The sequence below is a fragment of the Diospyros lotus genome, chromosome 11 (assembly GCF_014633365.1).
Source record: "Diospyros lotus cultivar Yz01 chromosome 11, ASM1463336v1, whole genome shotgun sequence".
Lineage (NCBI taxonomy): Eukaryota > Viridiplantae > Streptophyta > Magnoliopsida > Ericales > Ebenaceae > Diospyros > Diospyros lotus.
Window position 1 is genome coordinate 25,487,885 of NC_068348.1, and position 16,899 is coordinate 25,504,783.

The window sequence follows — 16,899 nt, forward strand, 5'->3', positions numbered from 1 at the left end:
AAGCCAACAAATTGGCATCCTTTTTCAAAAGATTTCAACTAGAATTGGAAAAACGGACATCACCCGAATGCAACAAATGGTGCAAAATATCCTACTAAGTGCTAAGAAAAGCAATGAGTTTAAACTGCTATCAAACAGCCTACTACTACAACACTAAGCTGATAGAAAAGCAGTTTAAAGAAAGAAAAGAAGGATTTTTAGCCAAAAAACAAGAAAGAAATAAATATATTTATCAAAAAAGCGCATGAAAGAAAGAAAGAAGCTGATTCAAAACAGCAGGCATCAAACAAGAGAAACAGAGAATTTTATATCAACAAGCAGCCTTCCAGGACCATCAGGACAACCTATGCATATAAATGAACGGGGTCCAAAAGAAAGTCCATCATCACCTAGTGGTCTACCAAATAACCATCAGGACAACCCGTGCTTTTTTCAGGATGACTACCAAGAAGAATGACTTTAGTGCTTGCTCGATTTGCAGGGACATGATAATTCTTGCGATACTTGCAATCCTTCATACAACAACCAGGAACTACCTTCCCATAGGGATAAACTAGCGGGGCAACTTCTAAACTAGTAGATTGGGTGCTTTCATTTTCCTGTGCCTCCTTGTACACAAGGTGGATGCCAACCTCCTTCATCACTTCAAAAACCTGACTTGTAAGAATTGAAAAATGCGGCTTATCACCACCTTCTAACTGTTCCTCAAACTTCCATATCAGGTCCTCACTAGCTCCTGGAATTCCAAAGAATCTTGGACTATAGCTCCATTTCAAATGCCGGTTGCGTTACTAATAACCATGTGTAAGCCCTAGTGGTCCAATCCAAAATATGAAGCAATGATACTAACAGCACTGGAAAGTGCATAAATAAAACACACAAACAAACCTTGAATTCTATAATGAACACGGGAAGGTATAGTAAAAGATATTGAGGACCCAATGTTCGTAAGATTGAACCTGATAAGAATCTTACTTCCTAGAAGATAAGTGCAAAATGTATGAGGTTTATGCAATCCCTAAACCACATAGAGAGAGAGAGAGAGAGAGAGAGAGAGAGAGAGAGAGAGAGAGAGGAGGGGGGAGGGGGAAAGGAGGGAGGAAGCCTCTTTTTGACAAACACAACATTTGAGAAAAGCTCTACATGTGAATTCTTCAAGGTTTTAAAGTCGCACAAGCCCAAATTTTAATTAGCTGTGCATCAACACTATTTAAGGGTTCTAACTTGAATATGCCCCAAATCTCAACTAGACTTGTACAATCTTCATAACAAAATAAAATGTTATTGGATGGAAGTCCAATGATTCAAAGCTTATCCTTTCCAATAATTCACTTCCTCTCATCCACACTTATTTTTACTTCTGCTGCAACACATTAAGTGATAAAAGCCTTGTGCATGATTCAAACTACAGTTTCTTGAGCCCACTAAGATCCCTGATACAATCTAGGAGGCTAAAAAATGGATTATAACTCAAATTTAATATCCGGAATGAAGATAGATTACCAAATTCCCGAGGAAAGTTGTGATAAGATAGATTGCAATTTTGCAAGGCTTAAATGCACCCACGTGGAAAAAAAACCTTTGAAATTTCTGTATGACTTCTTAAATTTAATGGCCAAGGCCATATAGACAAATGCCATGCTTTAACCTCTGGAGCTATAGAGAGTAATTCATTTACTGTAGTTCCATCTGCTAGAAGTACAGTTAGAAAATCCATATTTCTTAGCGCTACTGGCAAATTTTCAAGATTTAAGCAACTAAAAAGTGTTGCTAGAGATTTTAGCCTACAAATAGTTTCTAGAAGCTTTCTCAAGTTTGACAATCCCTCAAGTTTAAGAAAACAAGTTTTTCTAGGCATCATCCAATTGATTTAACCAATCTAGAATAATTTTCAAGTATAAGTCTCTCAAGATTGGGCAACATTGAGAAATCAAGAGTCGGATAAAGGACATGGGAATGACTTAGATTAAGGACTTTTAGTAATACATGTCACTGTAAAACAAGAAGAAGAAATGTCAATAATTTAATAAAATTACAAAATGATAATAGATAAAAGAAAGAAAAGGAAATAAGAAACAAACCTTGGTTCCATTCAAGAACTTTTTCAAGCAACTATAAGACATCTCAAGAGCAACCAATCTATCAAAAGGGAAATCAGTAGGCATCAACTATAAAGGGAAATTAAACTAATACAACCATTCCAATCCTTTTGGGAAATTTTCATGGTTTCCACATAATTGTACATCACTAATTTGTATAAGTTGTAGGTTAGAAATCCCTCTTATAACACCCCACTTCCACGGGCAAGTTATAACTTAGAAAATTTTGACTATATTTTTTTTTATAATTCATCATGATATAATTTCAAATTTTTCCTACTACCTGCCTATCATTAGCTTACTTACTTGGTATATGCTAGGCTAGGTAATCATCAATAATGGAAGCAAGAATCGAACCTCAACATACCTCAAACATTAATAATATTACATGATCACCTCAACGAAATTAGTAACATAAGATTATTCGACAATAGTACTTAAGTCCTTCAACATAACATGAAACATGACATAAGTTTTTTTTTCCCCTAACATCACTTGAAAACATAACATATCATAACTTAAAGCATAACATAGCACGACTAATACATGATCGGGTCCTTATACAGGAACTAAATGCAAAAATTAACTTTATAATGCCTTGCGTCTTACAATTCATCCGTTTCTTGTCTTCATTGCAAATCTCATCTGGAACGTTTAAATGTTCTAGGGGCAAGGCCCACATTAGATGATGAATCATCTAAGTAAGAGTACATCATAATGCATATGTATGAATGCAATGCACATAACATCATAACTCTCATGTTTGGGTCGACTGCACCTTAAGATTACCCGCCATTGTTACAGTCTCATTGCCAAACCGGGGTGTATGGGTGCACCCTTGGCAAAAGCAACGGCTTCAGTACCTAATCCCAAACCCATGCAACGTATGACCGTGAATCTCATCATGCTCAGATGCATACTTTGTCATCAATACATGTAAAAGCAATCCACATGACATGTTCACATCAAGACATGACAACATGATAAAAATATTTACATAAAATCAGGTTTTAGTGGAATCACTTACAAGCCATTTTCCTAAACTAAATCTAGTTGAATAGTACCACTTACTTTGTAAAAAGACAATTTTGCCCCTAACGTAATTTTCCCTCAAAATTTGCATTGGACTTCCAATTGTACTCAATTATGAATCTTGACATACCCTGGCATCATAATTACTTCAGAAAATCAGATTTCTAATTTTTCTCTAATTTTTCTAATTTCTCCAATTTCCTCATATTATTTTCTTAAGATTATGAAATAAATACTTTCTCATAAAATTTTCTCAATTTATCTTCACAATAATTCCTAAAACAATATTCCTAAGCCCCAAAAAATTTCTCATAATTTTTAAAATCCATGTTCTATTTATTTCTCATTTTCTCTTTGATTTTCAAGCATTTATTACCTCAAAAATCCATAATAAATACTAATCATACATTTCTCTTCCAATTTCACCATAAAAAATTCTAAAATATCATTCTAATATTTTTAGAATTTTTGAAGATAACTTACCTTCTCGCAGAGTGATTCAGTATTCTTCTATACTACGATAAAGTCTCGGTTTGCGTATCCAACAACGCCTTTTGTCACAAATTTTCACCTGAACTACTAAACCCAACCTATAAGATTTTTCTAGAAATTTTTGGTATTTTTCTCTATATTCTTTCTTTTTCTCATGTCTCTCTCTTACTCTCAAATCCTCATTTCTTACAACCTTTCTCTTTCTAATTCAAGTCTTCCAACCTTTCAAGTTTTCTCTATTTATAGAGGTTGAATTAAGTTTAGTATAATTGTAGTGATCCACTATCTTTTATTATTTTACCACATTTTTTAATTATTTTCCACTAAATCTAATTCATAATCTTTAATTATTTGTCCACACCCCACTTTGTTTCCCATATTTTTCAATTAATTCACCCATTATCTTTGATTATTTGTCCATACTCTCCTTTATCTCCCACATTTCTCCATTAATTCACCCATTATCTTTGATTATTTGGCCACACTTTACTTTGTCTCCCATATTTCTCCATTAATTCATTCATTATCTTTGATTATTTGTCCACACCATATTTTGTCTCCCACATTTCTCCATTAATTTACCTATTATCTTTGATTATTTGTTCACACTCTACTTTGTCTCCCACATTTCTCCATTATTTCACCCATTATTTTTAATTATTTGTCACTTTAATTATTTTCAACTAAATCTTATTTTGAATATACTATTCTTTCATTTAGTCCATAAATTTAAGCCCACTTTCTTAGCCTACTAACTCTAAGCCCATTTACTTAGCTTTTCATTTTTCAACTTAGCCCACTAATTATAAACCCTTTTACTTAGCCTTTCCTTTTTCAATTTAGCCCACTAATTCTAAGCCCATTTACTTAATCTTTCTTTTTTCAACTTAGACCACTAATTCTAAGCTCATTTACTTAACATTTCTTTTTTCAACTTAGTCTACTAACTCTAAGCCCATTTACTTAACATTTCATTTTTCAAGTTAGTCCACTAACTCTAAGCCCATTAATTTTCTCAATTCTAATCTCTAATGGATGTTGTTGTTGCAAATATATACCAATCTATTTTTTTTTTTTTTTTTACGTGGGAGAATGTAAGGTGCGTGGTTGACCACGGGAGTTTCTAGAGACTTGTGAGTCTTGAGTGTTCTGAGAGTCAAGTGTCCCGAGAGTCTTATCGCCAAGGTGCGATGAGAGTAGAATCTCGTCTCCCAAGGCGCGCTGAGGGTCTCGTGACCAAGGCGCGCTAAGGGTCTCATGAACAAGGTGAGCTGAGGGTCTCGTGACCAAGGCGAGCTGAGGGTCTCGTCACCAAGGCGTGCTGAGGGTCTCGTCACCAAGGCGTGCTGAGGGTCTGATGATCAGGTGACCTGAGATAACCGAGTGGCCTACAAAAATGAGAGCAATTTTAGGACGTGAGTGGGGGTCCCCACTTAAACCCTCCGATGCTTAATTCAGATCTCGAGAGAAAATGCGAAATTGTACTTGAATAACTCAAGAGTGCGTACCTTGTGATGAATGCATGGTCTCCTATTTATAGCGGATGAGAGAGAGGAGATGTGCAACAATCGGGGCTAGAATCTCGCGACTCGTTTTGATGATTTTGCAGCCCATCCGAGAGGGAAAAGAGGAGAGATTGACCCAAGCCCACTCGACCATGACCGAGTGGGGGGCCACTCGGTCATGCCTTCTTTTGCCCTTTTTCCTTGGTTTGGTTTTGAGTGGTTCCCGTACCTCAACTTCATGACCGATTTACACCTTGATTCAGTTCGAATCTCTCAAAACTCAAAACATAAAAGTTTTAGATAATTCTCTTATCTTTCCATAGGAATTTGAATAAGCTCAATCAGAGCTTGTATAAGAAAGTTATAGCCAAAAAATCAAAGCAGTATTGTACCTACTTGGCATAACCGAATGGGTCATGAAAAGTGAGGGGAAATTGATCTCCCCATGACCGAGTGAGGGGCCACTCGGTCATAACTGAGTGGGGGGCCACTTGGTCATGACCAAGGGGGGGTCATTCGTTCATGCCTTCTTTTTTCCTTTTGTCTTGATTCGGATCTATCTTCCTTCAATATTTGACTCTGAGCCTTAATAGTGCAGGTGCATCAACTTAGAGCCTAATTTCAGCCTTGATAAAGTATGAATCTCTCAAAACTCAAAACATGAAAGTTGTAGATAATTCTTTTATCTTTCCATAGGAATTTGAAGCAGCTCAATCGGAGCTCGTATGAGAGAGGCATGCCTGAAAAACCAAAGTAGTGTCGTACTCACTCGGCATAACAGAGTAGGTCTTCCCCACTTGGTCTCGGCTTGACCTCTTGCTCCTTTGGCTTGTTTCCTTGATCTCCTACAACCCTTTGGGCTTTATTTCCATGTCTCATGACTCTTTTAGGTTGTGTGATTCTCCAATTTTGCAGGGCATATCAATTGCTTCCTACTGTTTTAGCCGGAAGCTCCAGGTGAAAGAGTATCTTGTCTTGTAAACTTTTGAACATTATTTCTCTTTTAGCTGTTTCATCTTCTACACATCCTCTTAAGCTTGTTTGCACACTATGCTTTTAAATTTCTAGGCTTTAGTGATTTTCAATTCCTTTGCAGAAGTATGAGGTATATATACTAGTAAGTTCGCTTTCCATAGATATCGAACTGTGCACCAAATAATGAGTTTGATTCTACTCCCCATTATGATGTTGTGTGTAGGACAATAGGTTGGCACTTTCTTTTCACTTGTTGTCGGGCGGTGAGTAAGACAATGGGCTTGAGTTCATTTTTCCCTTGTTGCTGGGCTATGGGCAGGACAATAGGCTTGAGTTCATTTTTTCCTCCTGTTGTCGGGCCATAAGCAAGATAATGAGGTCGCGTTGGGCTTTTCCCTCATTGTCGAGCTGTAAACAGAATAATGGGTTTGAATGTACTTTTACCTCGTTGCCAGGCTATAAGCGGGACAACGGGCTTGAATATATCTTTACCTCGTTGCTGGGTTATAAGCGGGACAATGGGTTTGAATGTACTTTTACCTCGTTGCAGGGCTATAAGCGGGACAACGGGTTTGAATGTACTTTTACCTCATTGCAGGGTTATAAGCGAGACAACTGGGTTGATGTACTTTTACCTCATTGCTGGGATGTAAGCGGGACAATGGACTTGAGTGTATTTTTACCTCGTTGCCGGGCTATAAGCGGAACAACGGGCTTGAGTGTACTTTTACCTCATTGCCAAGATGTAAGCAGGACAATGGGCTTGAGTGTACTTTTACCTCATTGCATAGTTATAAGTGGGACAACGGGTTTGAATGTACTTTTACCTCATTGTCAGGCCGTGAACAGGGCAATGAGTTTGAATGTAGTTTTACCTCATTGCCGAGCTATAAGCGGGACAATGGGCTTGAATGTATTTTTACCTCATTACAGGACTATAACCAAGGCAATGGGTTTGAATGTACTTTTACCTCGTTACCGGGCTATAAGCAGGACAACGGGTTTGAATGTACTTTTATCTCGTTGCCGGGCTGTAAGCAAGACAACAGGCTTAAGTGTACTTTTACCTCATTACCGGCCTGTAAGCGGGACAATGGGCTTGAGTGTACTTTTACCTCATTGCCGGGCCGTGAGCGGGGCAACGAGCTTAAGTTTATTTTTCCTTCGTTGCTGGGCCGTCAGCGAGGCAACGAGCTTGAGTTTGTTTTTCCCTCATTGTCGGGCCGTGAGCGAGGCAACAAGCTTGAGTTTGTTTTTCCCTCGTTGTTGGGCCATCAGCGGGGCAACGGGCTTGAGTTTATTTTCCCTCGTTGCCATTGTTGTTGCCAAAATACAATAATCTATTTTTTTTTTTTACGTGAGAGAATGTAAGGTGCGTGGTTGATCACGGGAGTTTCTAGAGACTTACGAGTCTTGAAGGTTCTGAGAGTTAAGTGTCTTGAGAGTCTTGTCGCCAAGGTGCGATGAGAGTAGAATCTCGTCTCCAACGTGCACGTGCGCTGAGGGTCTCGTGACCAAGGTAAGCTGAGGGTCTCGTAACCAAGGCGCGCTGAGGGTCTCGTAACCAAGGCGCGCTGAGGGTCTCCTGACCAAGGCGAGCTGGGGGTCTCATGACCAAGGCGCGCTAAGGGTTTCGTGACCAAGGCAAGCTGAGGGTCTCGTGATCAAGGCGAGCTGAAGGTCTCGTGACCAAGGTGAGCTGAGCATCTCGTGACCAATGCGCGCTTAGGGGAATTACAAGGCTAATCATCAATAAAGTATCAACTAAACCATATCTGAGTCAGCTCACCGAATCCATCAGCCACGCCATCACGTGCCGTCATATCTCAACCTGTTTCTTGCCTGAGTTGCAAGTCTAAATTGGAACGTGGAATATTCCAGGGGCATAACCCATTAGAAAATGAAACTTCTAGCGAGAATCCAAAACATATATATACGAATACGTGATGCAATAACATGAACAACATTTACCCTTAATGTAACTTCCTAGGCCCACCAGCCCGACACGGAATTCTAGGCAAATCCCGAACCTCTGCAGGATAAACCTAACGTTATTCCATCATTGCCCTAGGGGAATTACGGCTAAACTCTAGGGGCGACATCCCATTCCCATGCACAAATATCAATGTGACAATAATATCGTGCCATGCAATTATCACCACTTTCCATGCAATATGACAAAATGAATCATATCTTTCGTAAATATTATGCATATATAAGCAATCATATCTTTCATAAATATCATGCATAATAAACAATCATATCATGTAGGATAGGAAAACTCATCTTTGCCCTAAAGACCAAGATACATCGAAAAGCGCGAATCACCTCAGTATGCGTGCCCGATCTCGATTCTCGTGCCAACTCTCAAAAGTTGCACCAATCACATCATCTCGATCACCTTAATCATAAAATAATATTTAATCACTAAATATCCTCGATATTGCATTTATTTCATTTTTCCTTTATTTTCTCTCATTTTTTCTTCCAAAAATCCCAATAAATACATCAGGACTATTTTCTCAAATCAAATTTCACAACAATTCATTATAGGCTATAAACTTCAAAGGAAAACTACTGGACTTACCCGGATATTGCATTTTCACGCAAAACGAGATTCTTTGATGCTAAAATCGAGATATTAGGAATCCCAAATCCAAATCTTTTTGTAAGAACCCCCGTAAAATATTTTTTTAGAATTTTAGGGATTTTTTTTCACATTTTTCTAGGCCCCCACGCGCCCTCACGCGCTAGTGAATAGGCTGCGTGTGTTGACCAGCGCGTGTGGCCCACTCGCCGGTCGTCTTCTCTGGTGTCGGCGATGCTAGTTTTCGATGCCACCTTGTAACCTTCATCTAGTCGATCCTAATGGCACTTATTGAGCCTCGAAAGGACAAATCGAAGGCCGTCAATTGAAGGCTTGAAGCCTCGACCGACCTTCCGCTTCCCTCTTTCTAGTGAGCTTCGAATCGCCTTCAAACCTTCACCAAAATGGCTCAAAATCTCCAGAATGATTCTACCTTTCATGGGCTTCAAAAGCCCCTTATTTTGGGCTGTTAATTTGTTCAATAACATGGCCGATTTGAATCTCAAACCCTTGAAATTTTTTGCCTCCTTTAACGCCTATTTATAGGCAAAATCAAACCCTCAAACGCCCTTGGCTTCCTTACCCAACCTCTTAGGAGTTTCAACCTCCCCTAGATCGACCCTTAAACAACCCTAGCCGACCACAAAACCAAGTTGCAGGCATGCGAATATTCGGCCATTTTCGGCTGCTTTTCTTTTTGCTTTTCTGGCCAATCCATTGGCCGTTGTTGGCCAAGCTTTACAAAAGTTGGTCCCACGACTACCCTCGTGCCATCCCATGCCTCAAATAGCCTGTCGGCGACCATCCGTGCCATGGTCGGATTCTGATTGGCAAATCTTTGAAAAATTTCACTTTGGCCTCTTCAAGTTTTGAGTTTCTCATTTTGCCCTCTTTCACCAAGCCCCTCAACTTTTGATAATTGCTTTCAAGGCTGTCAAGTCCTTAAAACGTCATTTTGACCCCCGATGATTCTGAAAAAATATCGTTTCGGCCTCCCTCTAGCAATTTCGAAAAATTGCACTTAGGCCCGAATCTTCATTTTGGCCCTAAACCTTTTCGTTTCTTCCTGAAACCACTGAAAGGTAGTTCCTTATGAAAAATCAAAGCCCCCTCAAGCTTCCGTTGACTTCTGGGAAGTCGTCTACAACAATTTTGGTATTGCAGCCTAATTGGCAATTGCATTTTAACTGTACCGAAAACTGTTCCCGATTTTATTTCTTTCGATGCTATAAATCATATCTCGGGGTGCTCGTTAATGCCACATCATTTTCCTTTGACATCTCAGCTCCAAGGCACTCCCGGAAGTCAATTTAGTCATTCATAGGGTAATAAATTACCCTTATACCCTCAATTTATCCTTAAATTTCATTTTTGCCCCAAAATAAATTACCCTTGAGTCTTTTAGAATTTCTCGGGTATTACATTCACCCCTCTTTATTATTATTATTATTATTATTATTATTATTATTATTATAAACTTAAAACTATCAAAATGATATTTATGATATTGTTAATAAAAAACCTTTAATGAAAACAATTAATTTATAATATTTCAAATTTGAAAGGATGGAAGAAAGGATAAATATGTAGGAAAACTTAACACTACGTTACTTTTGTTTTTTAATTTTCAGTTTTAAGTTTTAAATTTATTTTTAATTTTCTGTTTTATTAGTTTGTTTTTAGAAAATTAAAAATGCATTCTCTTTGAAATAATTTTTTAATAATATTTTATTTAACAAATTTGATTATTCAGTAAATTAGAAATATTTAATATTAATATATTATTAAAAATATATATACATTTTAAAGTTGATGAATTTTATAATATTTTTTTTATTATAATAATAAAATATGAATAAATAAATAAATGTGTTTTGAGTTTAAAGTTTGTTTTGAATGAAAATACTCGAAATTTTATAATTTATCCTTGCAAAATTATTGAGTTAGTAAATTATTTACTTGTAAGTTGTAATTGGATCTATGACACAAGCATGGAGATTGAAATTTTGTAATTTATTTTTTCTTTATATATATATATATATAAATAATGTGCATAATTTTTTATCCTAAGAAAGGGGTATCAGGGATACCTTATGCCAACAGATTCGTGGATGTGTCTTGGTAACAAGTATTTTCTCGGAGCATTATAATTTTTTGTTCCTATTTAATTTTATTTCGTATTTTTCTTTTCAAAAAACATTTCTAAATGACAAAATTCAAAATTCTTTCAATTTAAAATTAGAAAATATAATAAAAAAAATATATTTTTCTATTATGATATTAATTCCCAAATTGAAAGCCTAATAGGGGCGGTTTTGGCTATTCTCCTTATTTGATCATTTATTTTGAAATTAATATCATCATTTTAATTTCAGTTAGATTTTTTTAATTTTTAAATATAAAAATATTTTATTTGACATCTACAAATTTCGGTTATTATAAAAAAATATCAATATCTTCGTTTTAAATTCGGTTATTATAAAAAAAAAAAAAAAAAGTATTCAACATTACCTTTTTGGCCAACATAGTTAAATGCAACGGATGCAGTGGCAGCATTAACAGAATGCCAATATGCAATCCCAATAACTTCCTTTCTGTTACAGGTTTTTCAAAAAGTGGCAAAGTCTTTTGAGTTATACAGATATCAACCCATCATTACCTTCTAATTTCCAAAGAAATAAAGAAAGAGAGAGGGTGGAGCAGCAAAAGAAAAGAGAAACAAACAAACAAACAAACTTTATTATACACAAGCAGCAGCAGCAGCATGCAAGTGAGGCTCACTTGCTCCCATCCTTTCCTCTCTCTCCAAATTCAATTTCTCATTATTTGGTAGCTTCGAAAGAATAATTCCATCAATGGTACTTTCTTCTTAAACTAAACGGACATGAAATAGCATTAAAAAAAAACTCATCATTTATTTATTAGATCCATAAAAAACTTGAAGAAAATGTGGAAGTTACACCCGGGCTCCTTCGCCACCCAATACTGAAACAATCAAAGAGATCGGCATAAAGAATGAGTCTAGTGCAATTCTCGCAATCCCCGTTACAAAAACCACCAGGAACTACATTCCCATAGGGATGAATTTGTTGGGGAAATTCTAAACTATGAGATTGTGTGCTCTTCTTTTCTTCTGCCTCCTCCTCCTTGTACACAATATGAACCCCAACCTCCTTCACTTCATAATCCCCACCACTTGTAATTGTAACTGAAATATTCACTTCATCGCCACCTTCCAACTGATCCTCCTCTAACTTCCAATAACTTAACCACATCATGTCCTCACCATCCCATGAAATGTCATAAAGTTCTGGGCAATAGCTCCATTTCACTTGCTTGGTTGCATTACTGATAATTGTGCATAAGTACTGTTTTCCAAACCGAACATCATTAGATGGAGCATAAACAGAACAAACAGACAACCCTTGAGTTCTGAAATTAGCATCGGAAGGCATGGTAAAAGATATTGAGGATCCTACATTCTTAAGATTGAATCTGATAGGCATCTTGCTTCCACGAATATAAGTGGAAATTATACAAGGATGGTGTGATCCCTATACAAAAAAGCAACATAAGTTAAACAGTAATATACAGCCCCATGAGAGAGAGAGAGAGAGAGAGAGCGTACTAGGGGAGGAGACATCCGCGTTTTATGTGATGTAAAGATTGATGATAACTCTATGTATGATTGTCTCCAGCCTTTGAAGAAGTCACATAAGCCCAAATTGCTAATTAGCTCTGCATCATCACTTTCTAAGCGTTTTACTTTGAATACGCCCGAAAACTCAACTAGCCTCGGGCAATCATAATAATGTACAAAATTGCTGGTAAAATCTGCGAGTCAAATCTTATTTTTTCCAACAATTTAGATCCATTAACCTGCAAACATTCTATACTTTGAGGCAGCCCGTCAAGTGTCAAAAGCCTTGGGCATGATTTTAACTGTAGCACCTCGAGCCCAGAAAGATCCCTAATGAAATTTGGGAGGCTACAAATTGGATTCTCGTCCAAATTCAACCACCGCAATGAGGATAGGCTGCTAAAATCCCTAGGGAAACTGTCATCAGACAGATTGCAATTTGCAAGAACTAAACGTACCAAAGACGGTGGAAAAGAAACCAATGAAAATTTTGGCCGACTTCTTGGATTTAGTGGCCAAGGCCATGCAGACAAAAGCCATGCTTTCACCATCCGAGTGATGGAGAATAATGGATTTATTGCAGTTCCGTCTGGTAAAAGCTCTGCTGAAAAATTTCCAAGATTAAAGCAACCGTTAAGGTCAAGTGTTGCCAGAGATTTTAGCTTATAAAAGGTTTGTGGAAGCTCCCTCAAGCTTTGACAATTTCTCAAGTTTAAGAAAACAAGTCTTTCTAGGCATCCAATCGATTCATCAACCTTAACCAACCTAGTACAATTTTCAAGTACAAGTCTCTCAAGATTCGGCAACCTTGAGAAATCAGGAGTCTCAAAAAGATAATGGGAATGACTTAAATTAAGGATTTTCAGTAATTGGAGACACTGTAAAACAACAAAAGAAAACGAATATTAATAATTTGATTAAAAATCTAATGAAAATACATATTGGTAGAAGAAATAAAAAGAAAAGGACTTAAGAAACAAACCTTGGTTCCATTCAAAACCTTTTTCAAGCAACTATAAGGCATTTCAAGAGCAACCAGCATGTCCAAACGAAAATTGTTGGGTATCCTTTGTAAAGGGAAACGAGACCAATGCAACCACCTCAATCCTTTGGGGAAATTTTCATAGTTTCCAAATAATTGTACATGACTAATCACCAAAAGTTGTAGATTGGACATCCCTGAAAATGCATCACCTTCCAAAGCTACATCTGAATTTTTTGTAGTAATGCCCATAGGGAAATCAGAGAAGATACTAAAGGGAAACCTCTTCCGCTTTTTAGAGCAGCTGTTGGGCCCAAACTTGTTCCACTCAAACTCATCTTCCTTCAAGAAATGCATGTCAACAAGGCCTTTGATTTTTTTTGTGCCCTGACAAAGAAGGGGAGGGGGGAGCATTGATAAATAAATAGCATCTTTTCACAAACATGTACAAAATAAATAAGTATAGTTAATTCATACAGTTTTTCTGTGCAAGACACTAAAGGAATCCTTGCGATTCCAGAGCCTACTGCGTTCTCCTAACTCTTTCGGTGATTCTTGCCGGACAACTTCCCTTCCCATTTCCTGAATCAATTGATGCATCACCAGCTTGTTACCTTCAATGGTTAACATATTTCTGTCAATAAGATTTTGAATCCCAACCAATGCGAAATAATCGCATCCCTCTAGGATTGTAATTGTGGTGTCTTTGTCCCGTCCAACAAAGAAGCAAGCAATATCAAGGAATAAATCTTTGTCGTGGTCATCTTGTAAAGAGTCGTAACTTAGTTTGAGTTTTTCAAGGATTTCATTGTCAGGAATTGCCTTCAATTTTTGTAGTCGACTTTTCCACACATCTAAACTTTCACCAGATAGGGAAGAACCTAAAATTTTAACAGCTAATGGAAGCCCTCTGCAATAATATACTGCCCTTTCTGAGTCTACCAAATAACCATCAATAGGGTGGCTTTGTCCAAAGGCATACCAACTGAAAAGCTGCAGGGATTCATTGTGATCCAACTCCTCTACCTTGTGTACTTTCCAACACTCATGAGCTCTTAGTAATTGCTCATGTCTAGTAGTTATGATCAATTTGGTACCCGGAGATAGCCAATCCTTCATTCCAAGGATTGCGTCTAATTGTTCCCGTTTATCCACATCATCAAGAACTATAAGAACTCTTTTAAAACCAATAACTTCTTTAATCTTAAGAATCCCTTCATCAACATTGCGTATTTCTTCCTCTTTTCTTCCCACAATATCTGAAAGAAGTTGGCTTTGTAAACGAATTAAACCGTTTTGTTGTCCAGAAATTTCTCTTATATTTGCTATGAAGCTGCTACCTTCAAATTTTGAGAAGTTTGAGTTGTACACAAATTTGGCAATGGTTGTCTTGCCAATTCCACCCATCCCACAAATGGCAATAATTTCAACATCAAGCCCTCCATCTTGTAACCACAAATTAATGCTTTTGGCACGGGAATCTAGTCCAACGGCGTAAGGGGCAACATTCAAGACTCTTGCCCGCCTTAGCTTGTCTTCAACCACCTTGACAATTTTATGGATAAACTTTGACTCGTGCCTATGGTTTGCAATCCATACAGAAAGTAATAGCTCATCAATAGCTAAGCATTTGACAACTTAAATAAATTAAAATTTTCGCTGCAAAAAACTAGCATATTATGGAAATTATCATGGTCCACAAAAAAATTGCATCCGTTTGAACTTAAAATTAATACCATCAAGATGATGCCAAAAATATGAAAAGAACATTAGGGGAAAAAAAAGATAATTCATAGAAATCGAATGGCAAAAGAACTCTATATAATGACAGGAATTTCATTTTTCAAAAATAAGATACGTCTTTACACGTGAAGTTCCTCTAGTCTACGAATCTCTCCCCCGACCCAGGCTACTTGAATTTATTATCTTTTAGAAAGTTAATGGATTCTATTTTAATAGAATATGTTCTTGAAAATACATTGCATAACAACCACTGTCCGTAGGGGTATCCTCTTAACTGTGAAACAAATTAGACGATACCCCTAATTTGTTTATGATCTAATTAATACACCATTTATGATATTGCTGGTAATATAATTCTGTATTGCTATATTATAATTATCATCTAATTAATTTCATAATATTACAATATAAAAACTACAAAAATAATATTCATGATAATGTAATATTACAATTTTAATGATATTGATCTTAAATTTTAATTTTTTTTAAAAAATTATAAATTTTACAATGGCAAATTGTTTCTATTAATATTCTTACTATTATGATTAGTCAAATTTACTATTATAAATTTAATGATATTGTTTCTATTAATATCCTTAGAATATTTAATTAATATTGTAATAATTAAATTACAGTCCACTCACAACTATGGACGCAAAAGTGGGACGCAGAGGAATTACCTATCACCTCCATCTGGTAAAGGCATTCCTGCTAAGCCAGCAACTTCCTCCAGCGCTTCCCTCCACCCCTTTAGTTTCTCCTTCCACTCCTTTGCTGCTTCAGCCTCTCCCACCTCGAACTTGAATCGATCTTCATGCCTCGCAAATGCCTCCGCATAAACTCCCTTTTGTTTCCTGACATCCGACGGATCCACGCCGTAGAACACCGGCAGGACCACGTGGGCACAGTCCCCCCTCCGTCGTCTTCCGAGGATCATCGCAAGCTCATCGAGGCACCAGGTCGAAGACGCGTAGTTTCTGGAGAAGACAACTATTGAAACCCTCGACTCTTCGATTGCCCTCCGCAGCTCAACCTTGATGCTTTCTCCTCTTTGGATTTCATCGTCGTCCCTGAAGGTGCGAAATCCGGCGTTCTTAAGAGCCGTGTAGAGGTGGTCGGCGAAGGTCCAGCGAGTGTCCTGGCCTCTGAAGCTCAAGAACACGTGATAGCTGCCGCTGCTGCATCGAGAAGCGGAAGGGGAGGAGGAGGAGGAGGCGGGCTCATTGACTCTTGTAGTAGTAGTAGTAGTCATTGAACAGAGGGAGCAGAGAAGAATGGATGTGTTGGAGAAAACTGGAGATCAATCAAAGTCTACCTCTTTGATTTATCATGAGAACGATCGGGTAGAGACTACAGAGCATCGTCTACTATGAAGTCAAAAAGCAAAGCAAATAATTGAGTGGGCATCTGCTAGGAAACCGACCAAAGCAAAGCAAATTAGGAGAGAGACCAAAGCAAAGCAAATTAGGAGAGAGAGAGAGAGAGAGCGACCAAAGCAAAGCATTGGTCAAAAAGCACATATTGAATGAGCAAGCTAGGAAAGTGGGGCGAAATTTCGCGGGTAAAAAAAAAAATCAAAAAAAGTACAGTAGAGCGAAATTATTATTAATACGATGTTACAGTAAATGCACAAAATAATGCAAGAAGCGACGAATGTTACAGTAAATGCACTGACTGAGTTAAAATAGAATATTACAAAAACATAAATTAATAGATTGGATAGGTTAAATAAATTCTCAATGCATGCATCAACAAAAATAATAGTAAAATGAGTAAAAGTTAAATTAGTTAATAAATGTTAAGTTGGGAATATCTGGCTGAAGTGCTACGTGAGATGGGATCTG

At 37.3% G+C, this 16,899-nt stretch overlaps 2 protein-coding genes across 11 annotated transcripts in view; both read right to left on the reverse strand.

Moving 5' to 3' along the window:
- Positions 1-16,532, reverse strand: part of LOC127813134 (disease resistance protein RPV1-like) — a 210,627-nt gene extending 194,095 nt beyond the window's left edge. For 3 of the 10 annotated variants that reach the window (XM_052353918.1, XM_052353927.1, XM_052353922.1), the window contains exon 1: positions 15,849-16,528. In XM_052353918.1, coding sequence (XP_052209878.1) covers positions 15,849-16,307 — 459 coding nt within the window. In that variant the 5' untranslated portion in view covers positions 16,308-16,528. Of the gene's footprint in view, positions 1-12,784; positions 13,209-13,312; positions 13,700-13,789; positions 14,892-15,735 lie in introns of all 10 variants that reach the window. The other 7 variants (XM_052353926.1, XM_052353925.1, XM_052353921.1 and 4 more) reach the window with 7 other exon arrangements.
- LOC127813139 (uncharacterized) lies at positions 11,581-12,478 on the reverse strand. Its single transcript, XM_052353932.1, has 2 exons — positions 12,319-12,478; positions 11,581-12,244 (listed from the first exon to the last, which is right to left on the reverse strand). Exons 1-2 carry the CDS (start codon positions 12,331-12,333, stop codon positions 11,612-11,614), a joined length of 648 nt encoding a protein of 215 aa, XP_052209892.1. The 5' UTR covers positions 12,334-12,478; the 3' UTR covers positions 11,581-11,611.
- Positions 16,533-16,899: the final 367 nt, after the last annotated feature.